General features: G+C 32.3%; 1 protein-coding gene across 22 annotated transcripts in view; it reads right to left on the reverse strand.

The window, feature by feature from the left end:
• LOC145239782 (transcriptional enhancer factor TEF-1-like) overlaps positions 1-18,062 on the reverse strand; it is a 258,906-nt gene that overhangs the window by 128,709 nt on the left and 112,135 nt on the right. For all 22 annotated transcript variants that reach the window (XM_080103264.1, XM_080103266.1, XM_080103260.1 and 19 more), the window contains one exon: positions 5,870-6,077. In XM_080103264.1, the coding sequence (XP_079959390.1) occupies positions 5,870-6,077 (208 nt within the window). The remainder of the gene's footprint in view (positions 1-5,869; positions 6,078-18,062) is intronic.

Consider the following 18,062-nt stretch of genomic DNA (forward strand, 5'->3'; position numbering starts at 1 on the left):
AAAGTCTAGCAGCCCGAGGGAAGAAACTATTAGAGTAGAAAACTCTTTGGCATTCTGGGATCTCTATGATGAAGGCATGAGATTTTGCTGCCTATCAGGTTAGTTATGAGCATCTACATCTTGCTGAGACTACTGCATCACTTTCACTAATATCCTTGAGAAAGGTATGGATCCATACATCCTCCTTCCAGCTATGGATTAAATAGTAGAGTAGACTAGACTCTCAAGCCTTGGTTGTGCAGCTACTCTAGAAGAAACATTTTGAAATAACATCAATCTTCTCTACTCATTCGAACATTAGTTTCAGTTGTTCTGGATTTTTCCTTGTCATCGGAATCAAACAATATTAATGGTTCCAGGAGTTATGTCATTCCCTATATGATGACGATGGAAACAGATCTTAAAAATCCAGACACAAATATTAGACACAGGGGATTTAAAAGTAAATTTAGAACAAAGACAGATTTGTTTAATAGACAAAAATTATTTAAACATTAACCTTTTTTTGTCACCTCTTGGAGATAATAATTCTCATTTACTTGTTATTGTGTAGCAAAGTTATATTTAAAATTTTAATGTGAACAAAACAAAACAAAAAAAAACTTTTACAAGATGTTTTTTTTTCATTTTTATAAATCATATATTATTAAAATATAATTGCAATAATGAAATTAACTTGTAAATAAATTCCAATTCAACTTCATATCGAAGTTTTACAAAATAAGTCTTTTCTAAATTCTGAAAAGAAGAGTTTAAGGTTTCTTTTTATCTTTGCGAAAGACTTAAAAAATAAAATAGGAACACCATTTCATGTTAAATTTACAAAGAAAACTGAAAAACCTTGCAAAAATTTAACAAGTAATATTTTCTAAATAATACTGCATAGAATTCCTAAATTGGAACTTTCACCACAAGAAGATTTATGCCCCCGCCCCACAGAGGGAGAAGCTGGAGTAGTTGATAGGGTTGGAATTTTGGGATGAAATAGGGATAAACACCTTGCTCAAGGGTATATAAAGTAGTTTAATACTATGTCAGCGACAACACAAGTTTACCTGACACACCTCAAACTCCTGTGCAAACAATTTCATCATAAGACTCAGACACCTTACATAGTAGAAAATGTGGTAATATAATAAATATTGCAATTGCAGCTGATTAGAAAAAAAAAAGATCATACCACTGGAGTCCAAACTCCAATAATTTGTAAAATCCAACGATCTAATAATATTAAAATGAAACAATTATTAACATTAATATTTGCTTTTTTTCATCTACTTACAAGTAGTATAAAAAAATATTGGCATCAACAGGACTTGAACATAGACACCAAGTACAAAACATTTCTAAACATAATAATCTCCATCAGACGAAAAAAAAAGATTAAAAAAAAAAAAGAAAAACATTATCTTTATACGTATTTCAAATTACATAAAATTTATCATAATGGAACTGATGTAAATCTAACCGTAATTATCTCCCTTGTAATTAAATTCATAAAAAAAAAAAAAAAAATTATCTTAATGGCTTGACGTAATTTTGAATTTTATAATTTTCATTGATTATTTAAAACAAAAATCAATATTAATTGAATATTTATTAAAATTACAAATGCGATAGTGTAAAAGAAAATTAAAACTAACCCCAATGCAATATGTGGAATGTAAATCCATCACCCAAACTTTAACATAACACTGATTTATTTTGTCCGTTATTTAAATTTTAACCCCATATTCTTATTTTCATATCGACATTGAATTATTATTTTAATCTTAATATAAATAAAAAATTAAATTTTTGAAATCTTTTTAAAAAAAAAAATGTCTTAAGTTCAAGTATATTGTTAACATTAACTAAAAACATTTCTTCAAAAATGCTCAATATGTGTGTATAGCTTTTATATAAATACTAGGAAGGGTACCTGGCATTATCCAAGTGTGTTGTGGTGTAGTAAGGACCCCCTCCCCCAAAAAAAACAGTGGTAGTAATGGGGGTGTGGGAGAATCAAAACAACAGTAAGCAGCCAAGGTGGAGAGAGGTGTTAAAAAAAAAGAAAAAAAAAAAGAAAAAAAGTGGCAGTAGGCAGGCTTGAAGCCCTAACAAGGAGGAAAAAAATAAATAAATAAAATAAATAAATAAATGTAACATCTTAGCCGATGCGTCCAATGTGAAACTGGAAGTCAAGAGCGAAATGATGCATAATCAATCCAATAGAGATGATGACTTGCGAAAATATCAACAAAAAGCGACTTCTTGTAAAAGATGAGCGAGTTGAGGGTGAAGGAATTAATGTTTTTTGTCAATTTTTCGATATTTGTCGTCCGAGACGGGGAGCTTCAAAATGATACCAATCTCATGAGGATCTATCGCATGTGTTGAAAATTTTTGGCAGACATACAAACACACATTTTCCTTTTATATTAAAGAAAATTATATAAAATTGTAAGGAATCTTTTGTGGATCGATCAATGTTTTAACATTTTCATGTTTTTCCAGGACTCCAAGTGAACCTAGTAGTCAGAAAATAAAATAAGATGAAATAAAATTTATCTAGAATGCCACAGAAAAGACAAGACCAGCCCCTTTTCTTCCCTATTAAATCTTTTTGGTAGGCACTAATCCTATCATCATCTGGTTCAACTGCTTCCTTTAAAGCCACTTAATTCACGCACTACTCCCACCCAAAGACTGCCCATTTATGTATGCTTCATTTCTGATTTGGTTTGTTAATTTACTATACGAAGTATTGACATATGCGCATACGAGGATACATTTATATACACATATGTATATTTGTACGTCTATGTATTATCCAATTAAGATGAAAAGACTAGTTTAAGTAAAAATACAAATAAACCCATTTCACTAATCCAGTTAACAAATAAAGCATAGATTTGATATTAAAAAGAAAAATCTTCATTTTTTACTTTTGATTTGGCTATCTGCTTAGTGACTAACACCAAATAATGTGGGATCACTCTTTGGGTGGTCAGTTCTCCCCCCCCCCCCAACCTCTGGCTTTGATGGAGGGGAGACTAAAACTTGCTATGGTTTCAAATGATCTGAAATAGCAAGGGAAGACTTGATTCCAAATATTTCTCATATGTTATATCTCCCCTCTTTTGGAAATAGGGTACGATTATGAATATCTCCAGTATTAAATAATCATTAGACACTGTGAAATTTACTTTATGTATGAAAACCAAAGAGGGGAGATATAACATATGAGAAATATTTGGAATCAAGTCTCCCCCTTGTTCTTTCAGGTCATTTGAAACCATAGAAGCAAGTTTTGGTCTCTCTTCCATCAAGGCCAGAGGTTTTGGGGAAAAATCACATATTTTGTAATTCATATGTAAAACTAGGAAAACAAATGACTATGATTGAAACATTGATATAGGTGATATAGGTGCAGTATCTTTCCATCCTCAAAAAAGCCTTTAAAATTACCACTATTAAAGGTTTTCGAGGGTGCTGAAAATGAAAATAATGCTTCAAATTCTAAGAAATGAGTAGTTTCCAAGATATAAAACAATTATAGTTTCAAAATTATACAACTTTTTATTTTTATATAAAACATTAAACCCAAAGGCTGAAATAAAACAAAAAATTAATTTTTATGTTTTTTTTTTTTATTACGTTTAAAATTTGGCCTTTTTAGGTTTGACAGATTGGCTTTTTTAAGGCCAAATTTGGCCTTTTTTACACTCTTTTATTACAAAAAAAAATATGGCAGCCAAAAACATAGTTCATAAAAAAGCTTAAAAAGGCCAATCTGCCAAACCTTAGAAAGGTCAAATTTTAAAAGCAATATAGCGGCCTCGAATAATAAATATAAATGATAAAAATAATAATAAAAATGAAATTTTTTTCTGGTTTTATTTCGGCCTTTGGGTCTAACAATGTGTTTTATATAAAAATAAATAGATTTTATATTTTTTTGTCTGGCAAATAATTTACGCCGCTAAATTACACATTTATCAAAATAAAAAATAAACGCACGCATTAATGTTTATAAACGTTATTTTTTTTAGGTTTAATCCCTTCTGCCGAAATATCTGGTGGAGAGGGTATCATATACTTCTTTTTGGGGGGCGATTACATTTACATATTTTTATTCGTTCTTTTATTTTTGAAATTGTTGTGGGGGTATCCACGTTACCCATGATGAAAATGATTAGTATAGCAGGCGTGTTTCAAATGGAACTTCATGTCAGCCCAGGCAACGCCGGGTACCCATGCTAGTATATCTATAAAAGTGAGAATGTGTGTGTGAGGACACTTCTCAACCTATATACCCAATGAATTTTTGATTCAAAGACTTGAAATATATATAGGTATGTGGAAAACTTAATTGGTTTCCATCCAGAAAAAAGGGCTGCTAAGGGGTCAAAATTGAAAAATTGATACATAGGGGTCATTGGATTTTTATCTGTTTATCAACTGTTTCATGAATGTGCACAAGTGTAAATGGTTCATATGACAGATTCCTTATGTTAAGAATAAATAGATTTGAAAACACTTTTTAAAGATCATGTCAAGCTAGCCTAATGGTTATTGTACTTGACTCATTGTCTTTAAGCTTCGGTTTCGATCTCAGCTAGTTTTTTTTTTTTTTTCTTACAAGAAGTGAACTGTTTAGAAAAACATAATCCTTGCATGTACAGGCCTCAATTTCTTTCCGTTGGTTATTTTTTATTTCATTTTTTTAAGGAATTTAACGTTGTGTTTAATACCTATGGTATTTCTGTTTATAGTAAATAAGAATTTTGCTTTAATTAAAATATTATATTTATGAGTATTTTATGACTGGGCAACGCCGGGCGGCCTGCTTGTATATCTACAAAAGTGAGAATTGTGTGTGTGTGTGAGAGAGAGGACACTTCTCAACCCATATACTTGACAAATTCTTTATCTACAGACTTGAAATTTGGCATATAGGGTATTCAGACATGTGGAAAACTTTTTAATCAGTTTTCATTCGGAAAAAAATGGTCAAAATTGAAAAACTGGTACTCTGTGTGCTATTGAATTTTTATCTGTTTGACAACTGTTTCATGACTGCGCATGTGTGAATTATTCACATTATGGTAAGAATAAGTAGGTTTGAAGTTTATTTCCTATTCACTCCAAAACAGCTGGGCCAATGCAGAAAAAATTGGTCCGCAACATTTACTAGCGCCCCCATTAAATGTTTACAAAGCTGATGCAGTTGGTGTCAGCACAGTTGGATGATGGGTTCATCAATTTAAGTGTGGCAACAGAAACGGGAGTGAAAACTGCACTCCGGATGCTGATGCACAGCCACCAACCAATCGCTGGCAAACATGCATAGAGAATGGTGGTGACTATGTAGAAAAATAAATTCTGGAGCATAAAAGGTTGCGTTTTAATGGCACCACTCCTACCATCGCAGCTTTTTAACTTTTGTTAAAGTTAAAAAATAGGATACAGGACTTTTAACACCAGTAAACTGACTTGTCCACAAAGTTTCAGTCATGAATGTCCAACAGTCTTTTCTATTGCCATTCATTGATATGCAGACTTATTTTGGTGATCATCTCATTAGTAGAAGGTGTGATCCTGAATGAGCTTCATACTCCCCAGACCATAAACTCCTGGATTTTTTTTATTTGTGGAGTAATCTTAAAGACGTCTATCAAAATAATCCCCCTAGATTATTCTTGAATGAAAGAGGGCCACAAACATCAAAACCAGAGCAGTACCAAGAGTTATAAATGTGCTTATCAAATTAGAGATGTTTTCCTTAAAATAAATGTATGGAAACCATATAAGCACACGACTGGCTTCAATTCTTATTTTAAAGCTGAAAGATAATGCATGAAAGAAAAAAATGTCATTAACTCACCATACATTTTGCCCTCGTCTGACAAAATAATTTTTCTACGTCCACATGGTGGATAAATAGCCAGAGCTTCCTGGAAACTCTGCTCAATGTCTGGACTCCAAACGCCCTCTGCATCATTGGACATATCCTCAGATACATTGTCGGAGTTATTTGTTGCTGGATTACTTGCATTACTCTCGCCACTGTGGTTCCAGCTTGATGACATATTCTGAAATGAAACAAAGGAGAAAAAAAATCAGACATCGATTCAAATGAAACAAAAACACAAATATTTCTTTTATTTAAATCTGTTGAGTAAAGGGAAGAGTATCAAACATATGTATGCAGCATGATGACGTATGGAAGCGTAACTTGGGTAGTGATGGTTGAGGACGTGTTGCATGGGAAAAAATGATATGAGAATGATACAATGGATGTGTAATGGGAGTGTTAAAGAGTTTTAGATTTGACTAGCAGGGGTACCCGATGTTGTCTGGGTGTGGAGAGGTGGTGTAGTAAGGATATTGAGCAGGCGTTAAAAAAAAATTAGATGCAGTAAGTAGCCCAGGTGGAGAGAGGTGTGGAAAAAAAAAAGTGGCAAGCAGGCTTGAGCCTGTAACACGAAGGAGGAAAAGAAGGAGAAAAAAAAAAAAAAGGAAAAGAAGGAGACCCCTCCTTGTAAAAACAGCCCAGTTAATCATTTTGGCCAATTTTTGTATATTTGTCATCCAAGAGACTGACCTTTCAAATGATACATATTTTGTCAGTGCTTGTCATGTGTGTCGAAAGTTTTTGGCAGACACGAAACACACATTTTCCCTTTTATATAATGATGATCTCAGAGGAAGATTAAATTTTGACAGTATAGGGAAATGCATGCATTACAGGAGAGTTTGTTGGTTTGGTCACATTGAAAGAATGAATAAGAGTTTTTGTGTTCATAGATATAGAAATATTGAAGTAGTAAGGTCAGTTGGCAAAGAAAGGTTAAGAAAAATATGGGAGAAAGTGATAAGAATGGATTTAAGAGAAAGAGGGATAAATGAAGACCTGACAGAGATAGGTTGGTTTGAAAGTCAATTTTTAAAAGCTACTTAACATATTCCAGCATGTAATGATTTTCTGTTGACCAAATGTGGCTTCCTAATTAGTCATATTCTAATTTCTTCTATGCTGTTGAGCCTCTCCTTATCTATGGAGCCGGTAATAAAATTCAGAATCCTTTTTGCAATTCAACCATATTTGACACAAATAAACTTCAGTTTATATCTGACTTGTCCACCAAGTTTAAAACCATGAATGTCTAATAGTCTTAGTCTTTATTTTATCACTGTTCACTGATACGCAGGGACATTTTTGCTGATCGTTTCATCAGGAGGAGGTGTGATCCTAAATTGGCTTCACATCCACCAGAGTATATCCGTGGATTTTTATCTGTTGAATATCCTCAAACATAATGAGTATTTTATGCGGTTTCTCTGAATACGATATATATATATATTTATTTATATATATATATATATATATATATATATATATATATATATATATATAAAAAACCCTCTTGGGTTATTTAATGTCAAAACACAATACCTATTATCAACTAGGCCTTGAAACAGGTAAGCCAAATGCTCAACTATAATTCTGATTCCATCTCCTGAAATTGTAAAATGTTGGACTCAGAATTTAAGAAATCTAAGTAATAATATACCCATTATTATACTAAGCTTTTATGTAACAAGTTATAAAAAAATACACATGGGTCTTCTTTATAGAGTGGAAGGTGTAATTTATAAACTTTTTACTTTAAAAGACAATACATGTGTTTTCTAAGCCTCTATTAATTCAGCATTTCTTTTTAAGGTTGTTTTTAATGGATAAAATGTAAAATTCATTAAAATCTATATTCTTATAAATTTTTTTTTTTTTTTTGTATATTGATATTTATATTAAAAATCTTTTTTTCTATTTAATTAAAAATAAAATACAATTTTGCTATAAATGGGTCATAGAAATGCATTCATTTGCAAAAGATCTAGCTAATTTACATTTTATTTTAAACATTCATTTTAATTCCCTATTAGTTTTTTCGGTTTTCTCATGGGATGATCATCAAACTATTACGTGTAATTATATTCATGCAAATATTTTACATGATTTAGACTTGCATAATATTTGCATAAAAAGATTATAGTAAACACAAAACTCATATATATATTTATGTATGCATATATATATTTGTTTAAAAGATTTTGCCTACCAAACTCCTCTATCAGTTTTTGGTCTACAGACATGAAACTTAATTTATAGGGCATTCAAACCCATGCAAAACTTTATATTTGGGTTTTAGCTAGGGAAAATCAGTGCAAAAGCGTGAAAATTAAAAAAAATGAAATTTGCCAGGTGGAGGTTGAACGATAGCATTACGAATATGCATGTGTAATGTAAAAGCTATTGGTTCATGTTTTTATTTTTAGACTTGCAGCAAACATGTCTTCATAGCTCAGGCATTAACATTAAAGGAAAAAGTAAATTGTAAGCTAAACGTTTTCATTACGATTCTCTGTGGTAGCGCACGAGTCATTTATTTTTTTTTCCAACTTTTTAAATTATTACTATACATTAGATTCAATATAATATAATAAATATGAAATCTGCATTAATCAAAATCATATTTTAGCGTATTTTATGATCAGGCAATGCTGGGCAGCTTGCTAGTAAAGGGGTAAAGTAAAAAGTGATGCCGGATGAAAAACAAGGCTGTTGAATTGGTAGGTCAAAATGCTTGACTTGGATTTCAACTCTTAAAACTTTTAAAAGGGCTGACTCTTGATACAATGAATTTGCTGACTCAGACACTCTTCGAGACTGTTGCAACAGATTAACTGTATATGATTACTTGAAAACAAGTCACTTTTAAACATTCATTTTAATTGATTCCCTATTAGTTTTTTTTGGTTTGATCATCTTTAGTTAACTGTTACATGTAATTATATTCATGCAGATATTCTACATGATTTATACTTGCATAATATTTACGTAAAAAGTTTATAGTAAACACAAAACTCTTTTCATATATATTTATATATGCGTATATATATTTGTTTAAAAAATTTTGCCTACCAAACTCCTCTATCAGTTTTTGGTCTACAGACATGAAACTATATATATATATATATATATATATATATATATATGTGTGTGTGTGTGTGTGTGTAAAGTATTCGAACCCATGCAAAACTTTATATTTGAATTTTACTTCCTTGCCTCATATCCAACAGTGTTTTTCTATAAGACTGCATTGTCATAGCTTTTAATTACAACTCCATACACACATATATATGAGGTATGAGGAGTATTCCAAAAATAATACCTACTTTTAATTCACTCAAATGAATCAGAGTGAAATTGCAGTGTTATGAAGATAGAACTTATGCATTCATGTCCTGAAAGTTTCATCCCCTTGTTGCAGATATTAACGATGTGAGACTAACAAAGCAATCCCTGTCATGGATGTGTGTCAGAAGCAGATACAGGTCATTGAATTCCTAATAAAGGTGCATTGGGAATAGTGGTGACTATGTAGAAAAATAAATTCTGGTTGCTTGTTTTAATGAGATCATCCCCATCTTCATAACTCTCCAACTTTTTGAGGTTTAAAAAAAAAAAGAAAAAAAAAAAAAGAAAAAAAGGGCGGCTTTACTTTCAGAATGACCCTTATATGACAAAGTGCTCTCTGAATGTCCATGCACAGCGAATGTGTAGAAAAAGAAATTCTAGAGCACAAAAGGTTGCTCGTTTTAATGGTACTACTCCATATCTTTAGCTCTTCAACTTTTTGTTAAAATAAAAAAATATAGGAAAAAAAAGAGGCTTTTCTATATACATATATTAGTGTTGGGACGATTAATCAGAATTGGGAATCGAAAAAAAAAAAAAAACTTTTTTAAACTGTGAGTAAAACTAAAATGTATATATCACTCCTACAAGCGTATTTTTATGTTTACGAAATAATATGCACATATATGGGATTTTACAGACTTCCCCGCACCTCACCCTGGAAAATCAACTCCATATTTAGAAATTAAAAAAATCGGAGTCTGAAATTTAAAAGAGAATCAGTAATTGTATCGGAATTGGGAAAAATATTTTAATCGTTCCATCACTAATATATATGCTAACAATATTCGAGGGAGTTTAATATGAATGGATCATATAAAAAATAATTGAGTTACTTAAGAAAAAGTGTTGCTCTGAATGTGTTTAATGAGACTAAGAGCAAAGCAATTACACATAATCATAATATAGACTAATCAATTGACACTTATACCCACATTAATAAAAAGACGCTTATACTCACATTAATAAAATGACATACTTTCATGCAGACTTTTTTTTTTTAAGGGGAGGGGGAGTAATTACATTCATTAAATATAACCTAGTTACCTAAAAAGTATGGAGAGACCCAATGGTTTTAAACTCTTTTGGCATTGGCAACTTCCATAGCAAGTTATTAACAAGTTTATTTTATTTCATGACACAGCTGAAAGATTTTAAGGCTTTGACACACACATACAAAAAAAAAAAAAATATTGTGACTATTGGATCGGTTGACTGAAGTCATACATTCATTTTTGTAAAAGAGTTGAAATTTAGAACAAATATATATTTGTTTCACCGTTCATAAATTTGAAACGCACCACTTCCTCGAGGAAGATGTCAGTGACCGAAACGTCAGCAAGAAAGCCATTAAAGAAGATGTAACAAATTATTTTCTTTTTAATAATATTTATAAGCTGACAGATGAACAGAGTTTCTTTCCAAGTACATCCCATGTGAAACACAATTTCATGAGACTGCTTCCTTGTTGACTACAACGTAGTAATCTTGAAGTCCAATATCAACAAATTGTTATTGAGCTGTCCTCTTAGGTAATCAAAATACTACTCTTTCCACTCATCATTTCAAATCCTCTCACAATATTATTCATCACCCAATTAACAATTCCGTAACTCTTATCCTTGAGTGGCCTTTGTAAATGGTGAATTAGTTTCCTTACTAGGAAATGTCAATGGGGCTGCCTAGGCAATTTTTGTTCAGCTAGAATGCACATCCTCTGGGGCGCTGGTTTCAAATCCAATCCCACTTTCCCAACTTTGAATCACATCTCGTTTTGGAAAGAAAGTAAATAAATCATTTGAGAATGAAACAAGCATTTCTGTGTAACTTATTTCCCATAAGTATATTTTTTGCTACTATTGAAATCTACTCATATATTGAGAACTGTTAAAGTATCTCTACTTATATATAAAAGGCACTTTGTATGTGTGTGTTCCCCATGGACTCCAAAACAGTTTGACTGACTTAAAAAAAAATTTCACGTAAATGTATTTTATGAGTTTGACAGTGTTCTTAGATTTTGCATTGAAATACATCAGATAAGGATTGAAAATCGATAATCAAAAACATTCGATTAAAAGGGACAATCCGATTTTGACCCAAGTTAACACCCTTACACTGCCTAACATCACAAGTGCATTTGAGAAGTTTTATCACCACAAACAGAAGGGCCCAGTAGGTTCTTTTGATAAGACAGGTGCATTCGAAATGAATATTTCTGTTGAGAGCACAACTGAACCATGATACTTGACTTTTGCATTTTTAACTTTAATTGAAGCCATTATATAAAAATATTTTTTTTAAATCAACAGTAGCTTCTCTACAGTGCAATGTAGACTACAATGTATTGTGGACTAAGTCGCTGTGGGGAGGCATGTGAAACTTTGCCCTGGTGCACCATGGTGGGTTCTTGACTAGAACAGGCAATCAATTGATTTTGGGAAAAAAAAAAAAAAAAAAAAAAAAGGGGGGGGGTGATTTTCCGGATTCCAATGACAATAAAAGTATTGGGTATTGGAAGTGTGGAACAGTCATTGATCCTCATTTAATTCTGGGCAACATCGTGTCTCGTTGCTAGTAAAATATTAAAACAAGAATATATAGATATACACACCCTAGCTGTGTCTACCTAATGTTGCTCAGGAACCATTTTACTTTCATTTTTATACTTACTTCTTTTTCTTATTTTACTTTCTTATGAGAAATTATGTTATTAAGAAAAAATGTTTTTGTAATAAACTCAGTAGTGTGTCATGAAATTTAAATCCTATAACTTTTGAGATTTGGAAAATTTTTGTTAAAACTATTGCAGTTTTTGATTTCAATAAATATAAAATTGATAATAAAAAGTAATTTAAGTAATTTAATTATCAAAGTTATTTTGATATAAGAAAACACACATACACACCCATGACGTTGTCTCATAACAGTAATAATAGATTAGTTTGTAAAAATAGTATTTTTAACATTTTGTTTCATTTTATGTTACAGTATTTTTGGTTTTAACAAATATTAGATTTATAATAAAAACAATAATTCAACGAGTAATTATCAACTTTATTAATATAGATGTACACACACTAGTGTTTGATATATGCCAGCGGTTTAATTACTTTACTAAGTGATCACACTACGAGAGGGAATGTTGATCAAGATATTCAAAATAATGTGATTTCTAAATATGGTTTGGTGTTTTTTTTTTTATGGCATATCAACCCATTTCAGATTATTGCTGAATCCAATTATTGTGCTAAATGTTATGCTTCAAGTTCTTAATACAGTTAAAGCTATCTCTACATCATAAACGATCTGATCCCCACCTGGCATCAATTGAAATGGATAGCTCTCGTCTTGGGGAGGCCCCATATTTTGATAAGCTTCTGGGTTTGACCTTTACTCCTGATCTTAAATGGAACACATACATCAAGTCTGTGGCCAAGGTCGCTGGGAAAATGGTGGGATCCTTCTACCGCTCCAGAAGATATCTCACTAATGATGCAATTCTCTATCTATATAAGAGCCAAGTACGTCCAAAGATGGAGTACTGCTGCCACATCTGGGCAGAAGCTGCTAAAAACAGCCTATCCTGCCTTGACAAAGTACAAAATAGACTTCGTGGCTTGATGGGGGATGCCCTTTTCTCTTCCCTGCAACCTCTTTCCCACAGAAGAGACGTAGCGAGCCTATCTTTGTTCCATCGTTATTTCGATGGCAAGTGCTCGTCTGAGCTCCATTCTCTGGTCCCCCCTCACCAATCTTTTTCAAAAAACACCCGATTAGCTGAAACCACTGTCAATAATTTTCCCCACTCCTTATCTGTGCCTAAATCAAAATGTAGATTCCACAAACAAAGCTTCTTTCTTAGAAGTGCACGCCTTTGGAACTGTTCCGCTTGCCTGTTTCCCTTCCAACTTCAACCTGGATGTCTTCAAGTCCAACACAAACAAGTTCCTGATGAACCGCCCCCTTAAGTAATGACACTTTATCAATTCTCAAATACTATTACTACACTATCCCATTGATTACTGTACACACAATAACCCTTATCCCCGAGTGGCCCTTGTGCCTTGATAAGTGGTGAGCATGTAAAAAATAAAAAAATAAAATTTTTTCAACGTCTATCTTCGCAAAACATTTGAATTTGTTTGTGAATTCAACAGAGATAGTTATTTGTTCTTTAATTTTGGCCCCTACAGTATCTCCTAGTTTCAATGGACTCACTGGGGATTAAAAAAATTTTTTTTTTTTTTTTATTTCTTGCCTATATTTTCAATAGACATCGTTGTTTCTATAATCACATTTGTTTTAGCTACTTTGGTTTGCCTATCACATCCTTTTTAACTCCACATCAAGCATCTCTTGAGCATTTCTGTAATCCTGGCTACTCATCCGAGCTAAGTTTCACCAACTTTTCCATCAGTTCAGTGTACTAGTTTCTTTCTTCTTAACTGGAGAAGTTCTATTTTGATATCATTTTTCAGGGGTGGCTCCAACCAAAGTTGCATAGGATTGAGACCCCATACAAGCCTCCACAGTTCTTTTAGCTTCTGAAAATGACAGATTTCTAATGTATGTTCACTGTCATGATCTCCTTTGTTTTTCTTTTGTTTTTTTTAAAAAAAATCGCACAATCACTTTTTTCATTTTGGTACTTGTTCTCAATGTGGGACAGATCCCTTTCATCACATTTACCAGATATCTTTTGTCCCTTACATAAGTTCTCATGGTGGCCAAACTTCTGACATTTTAAATACTGTAAGGGGTTTGGTATGTAGGATCCAACTCTTAGTAGTGTAGCTAATTTTCACTTCTTTTGGGATTGCTGTAGAATTAAACGTCGGTATATACATGTTGGTCATTATTTTCTCTCCACCGCTTTTTACGGATATTCTTTTGTGATGAGTAACTGTTTACTAAGTACCATCTCGATTTCCTCTTCCATTGCCAGACCAATTTTATTTTTGTGCATAAAACGAATTCTAGACTCGTTAGAACATTAAAAATTCATACAGTCAAGGTTTTTTGTACAAGGAAAAAAAAAATCATACTCAAAACCTCTAAAATTCATTTACTTCTCAGTTATTTTGACTCAAATCCAGCAATCAAGCCAATAGCCAGTTCTTGTAATCATTACACCGCTTCCACATCAATCAGAGGAACTTTTTTTTTTTTTTTTTTTTTTTTTTTTTTCAATGTTTATAAAAGATTCAGAAAAAAATCCTTCTGTTTATAAAAGTTTGTCCACAGGAAATATAAATCGTCTCAAAAATGCAAGACTGGATGAAGAGAGAACTGAAGACTATTTTTAAAGAAGTCGCTCATCTATCTATAATATAAATCTCATCTGTCTGTTTAAATGTATGCATGTATGTATGTTTGCCTAAAACTTTCAACAGAGGCAACAGATTTTCATAGGATCAGTATCGTTTTGAAGCTCTACCCTTTGGACAACAAATATTGAAAAATTGGCTAAAAACATTAATTCCTTCACCCTCAACTGGGCATTTTTCTACGAGAAGAGTCGCTTTTTTCGCCGATATTTTCAAAAGCCATTCCCTCTTTTCAATTGACTAGTCTTAATTTAAACCTCCATTACTTCCGGTTTGGCGATGGACGCAACAGCAAAGACGTCAAGCTTTTTTTCACATTCTTTTCCTCCTTTGCGGTACGGGTTCGAGCCTGCCTGCCTGCCTGCCTACTACCACTGGTTTTTTTTTGCTCAACATACACCTTCAAACACCCGGGCAACATTGGGCACCCAGGTTAGCGTAATATGTAACAATTTATATATTTCGTTTTCTACATAATACTTAAATTGTATGTATTGGTTATCGTTTGATTTTATACAAGTTAAAAACACAGAAAAATGGAACTGGTTGAAAACAAGGCATAAGTACAAACCCCTCTTCCCCACACCATTCCGCTTTACGAGATCGTGTTGCAGCTTATGTATAAATGAATCCCACATGTGAACTTAGTCATCATGTAGGGGTGGGCGTGCAAGGAGTGTAGTTAAAAAAAAAAAAAAAAAAATTAGAGATAAGTTGTGAAGAGATATAATTCCCAAACCTGTTGGCAGTGTTCACAAGGCAACACAGTTTGCAAAATCACCCCCAAAAATCTCCCAGCTTTTTCAACACGATTCTTACACTTACAGAATTCTACCTCTACCCCCACCTGATCATCTGAAAATATTACCAGGTTACAAAGAATACAATTTTATAACCTCATAAACTGTTCTAGATAAAATAACAGAAAGTTTCATTTCACAGCTGTATAATATAGTTTGGAAAAGCATAAAAATTGGAAAGAAAAAGTAAATAAGTTCCAAATATATTTTATTTCATTCAATTTATAGTCAATTTGGTTATTCATTTTAAAGAGACCCTACTCCCACCGTCCATCAATGTTACAGACATTTTGTTTATTTTTATAATTGCATTTTGATGGTGAAAAAAAAAAAACAAACAAAAAAAAAACGTCTTGAATTATTCAATTATTTTTGTAAAATAATATATTGCCTTAAAGAAATAATATTCTTTGATTTTTCCTTGCAAGAAATTTGCTTTTTCATTTTTTTTTTCTCGGATGCGTATAAACCCTGTTTAAATCAAAAAAGAAAATTAAAATTTTCAAATTCTAAAGAAAATCCTCAAACTCTCAAGAACAAGATAAAAATACAAGATTTTGAGAGAGAGAGAGAGAGAGAGAAAGAGAGAGAGAGAGAGGGGGGGTAGCCTGCCACACTCTCTAAAACAAGAACGAAAGAAATTCTCTAAGCTTTTTAGAACAAGAAAGAAATTTACAAGAAAATCTTCAAGCTCCCTAAAACAAGAAAAGAAAATTCCAACCAAGTTCTTTGAGTTTTCTAGACAAGGAAAAACAAAATCTCCAAGCTCACTAAGACAAAGGTAAGAAAAAGTAAAAAAGTTTACAGACTCTCTAGAACAGGAAAAAACAACTTTTTATAAGCTCTATAGAACAAGAAATAAAACCATAAGATGATAGAAATATAAGAATCAAACTAAACAAATAATGCAAAGAAATTGCTACAACAGAATTAAATCAATATGTGTTGAGTATAAGAGACAAAAATCTAAAAGAATTGAACAACTAAGAAACTTTGTTTTAAATTCCACCTGAAGACAATTAAAAGAATGTATTATTGATGTTATGGATATCATATCATATCCCATACGAGATAATGTTTAGCTTTGTTTTATAGAGTCAGTTAACAATTCACTGATTGTCAACAATGATTGTATACAACTAATTGAACACAAGTCACTATTTTAATTGTGGGTTCAGACCCCCTCATGATATTAGTGTGTTACTTGAACAGGTTAAATCCAATAATATTTGAACTCCGCATAGTAGATTCCATAATCTGAGAGTAACCATCGTATCAACTACACACCTCAGAATCTATTCTGTTCATTTACACTGAATTATATTATGGAAGGTATGAACCCAACCCATTTTGCATATTCACCAATGGAATGGGATATCAAAGTTCATTCTTAGATAGATTCATGCCAAAGACTCCAAAAATGGTACTTGATGCCGTCTTACCAAACACTCAACATTATAAGGGTAAATAAATCAACCCAAAGAAAGAAGTGGTACCTTCCATCAAGTAAATGATTTTTTATCAGATATAGATGAAATAAATGAGTTGTTTTCAGTTAATCATATACAATGAAGTTTTTACAAGAGGCGGTGTGTTTCGGTATATTATATACTAGCAGTTCAGCCTGGCTTTGCTTGTACTGTTCATAATATATATATATATATATATATATATATATATATATATATATATATATATATATATTATGAACAGTATATATTAAAAAGAGTTCAAAATAGACTTTGTAGCCTCGTAGGGGATGTCCTTTTCTCTTCCTTGCAATCTCTTTCTCACAGAAGAGATGTTGCAAGTTTGTCTCTGCTTTATCGTTATTTTCATGGCAGGTGCTCGACTGAGCTCCAATCTATGTTCCCCCTTCGCCAAACTCTCACAAGAAACACCCGTCTAGCAGAAAACACTATCAATAATTACCTCCACTCTTTATCTGTGCCTAAACCTGAACGTAGATTCCATGAACAAAGCTTCCTTCTTAGAACGGCATGCCTATGAAATTGTCTTCCATTTTTCTGCTTTTCAGCTGACTACGATATGGTTGTCTTCAGGTTTTTGATGAGTCGTTCCATATAAGTTTAAAATTGACCGAATTTCCATTACTAACGATTACTATATTGTCTAATTTCTACGGTACACTCTAACCTCTATCCTCGAGTGGCCGCTTGGCCTTGATGAGTGGTGATGCCTATGGGGGGGGGGAATAAAATAAATGTCCAGGTAGCCTACATCTAAAATTTCAGGTGTTTAGACCCAAAATTGGTGGAGGAGTTTGGTAGAGTCTGCAAAGGTCATCTCTTTCAACTTTGATCTCTTGACAGCCAAATTTTCGCCAAAAACTGATTAAAAAGCTTGCTGCATGTCTGAATACCCTTTATGTAAAATTTCAAATGTTTAGAGCAAAAATAAGCTGAAGAGTTTGCTAGAGACTGCAAAAGTCAAATCTTTTGAACTTTGATCCCTTGGCAGTCAAATTTTCGTCCAAAAACCAATTAAAAAGCTTAATCTATGCCTGAATACACTTTATGTAAAATTTCAAATGTTTAGACCAAATATTGGCTGAGTAATCTGGTAGAGACCGCAGAGGTCAATTTTTTTTTAAAACTTTGACCCCAATTTTAACCACCTTAACATTTGTTTTGGGCTCAAATCAAAGTAAAAAGTTTGATCCAT

The sequence above is a fragment of the Euprymna scolopes genome, chromosome 19 (assembly GCF_053919585.1).
Source record: "Euprymna scolopes isolate OS-2025 chromosome 19, ASM5391958v1, whole genome shotgun sequence".
NCBI classification, from domain to species: Eukaryota; Metazoa; Mollusca; class Cephalopoda; order Sepiida; family Sepiolidae; genus Euprymna; species Euprymna scolopes.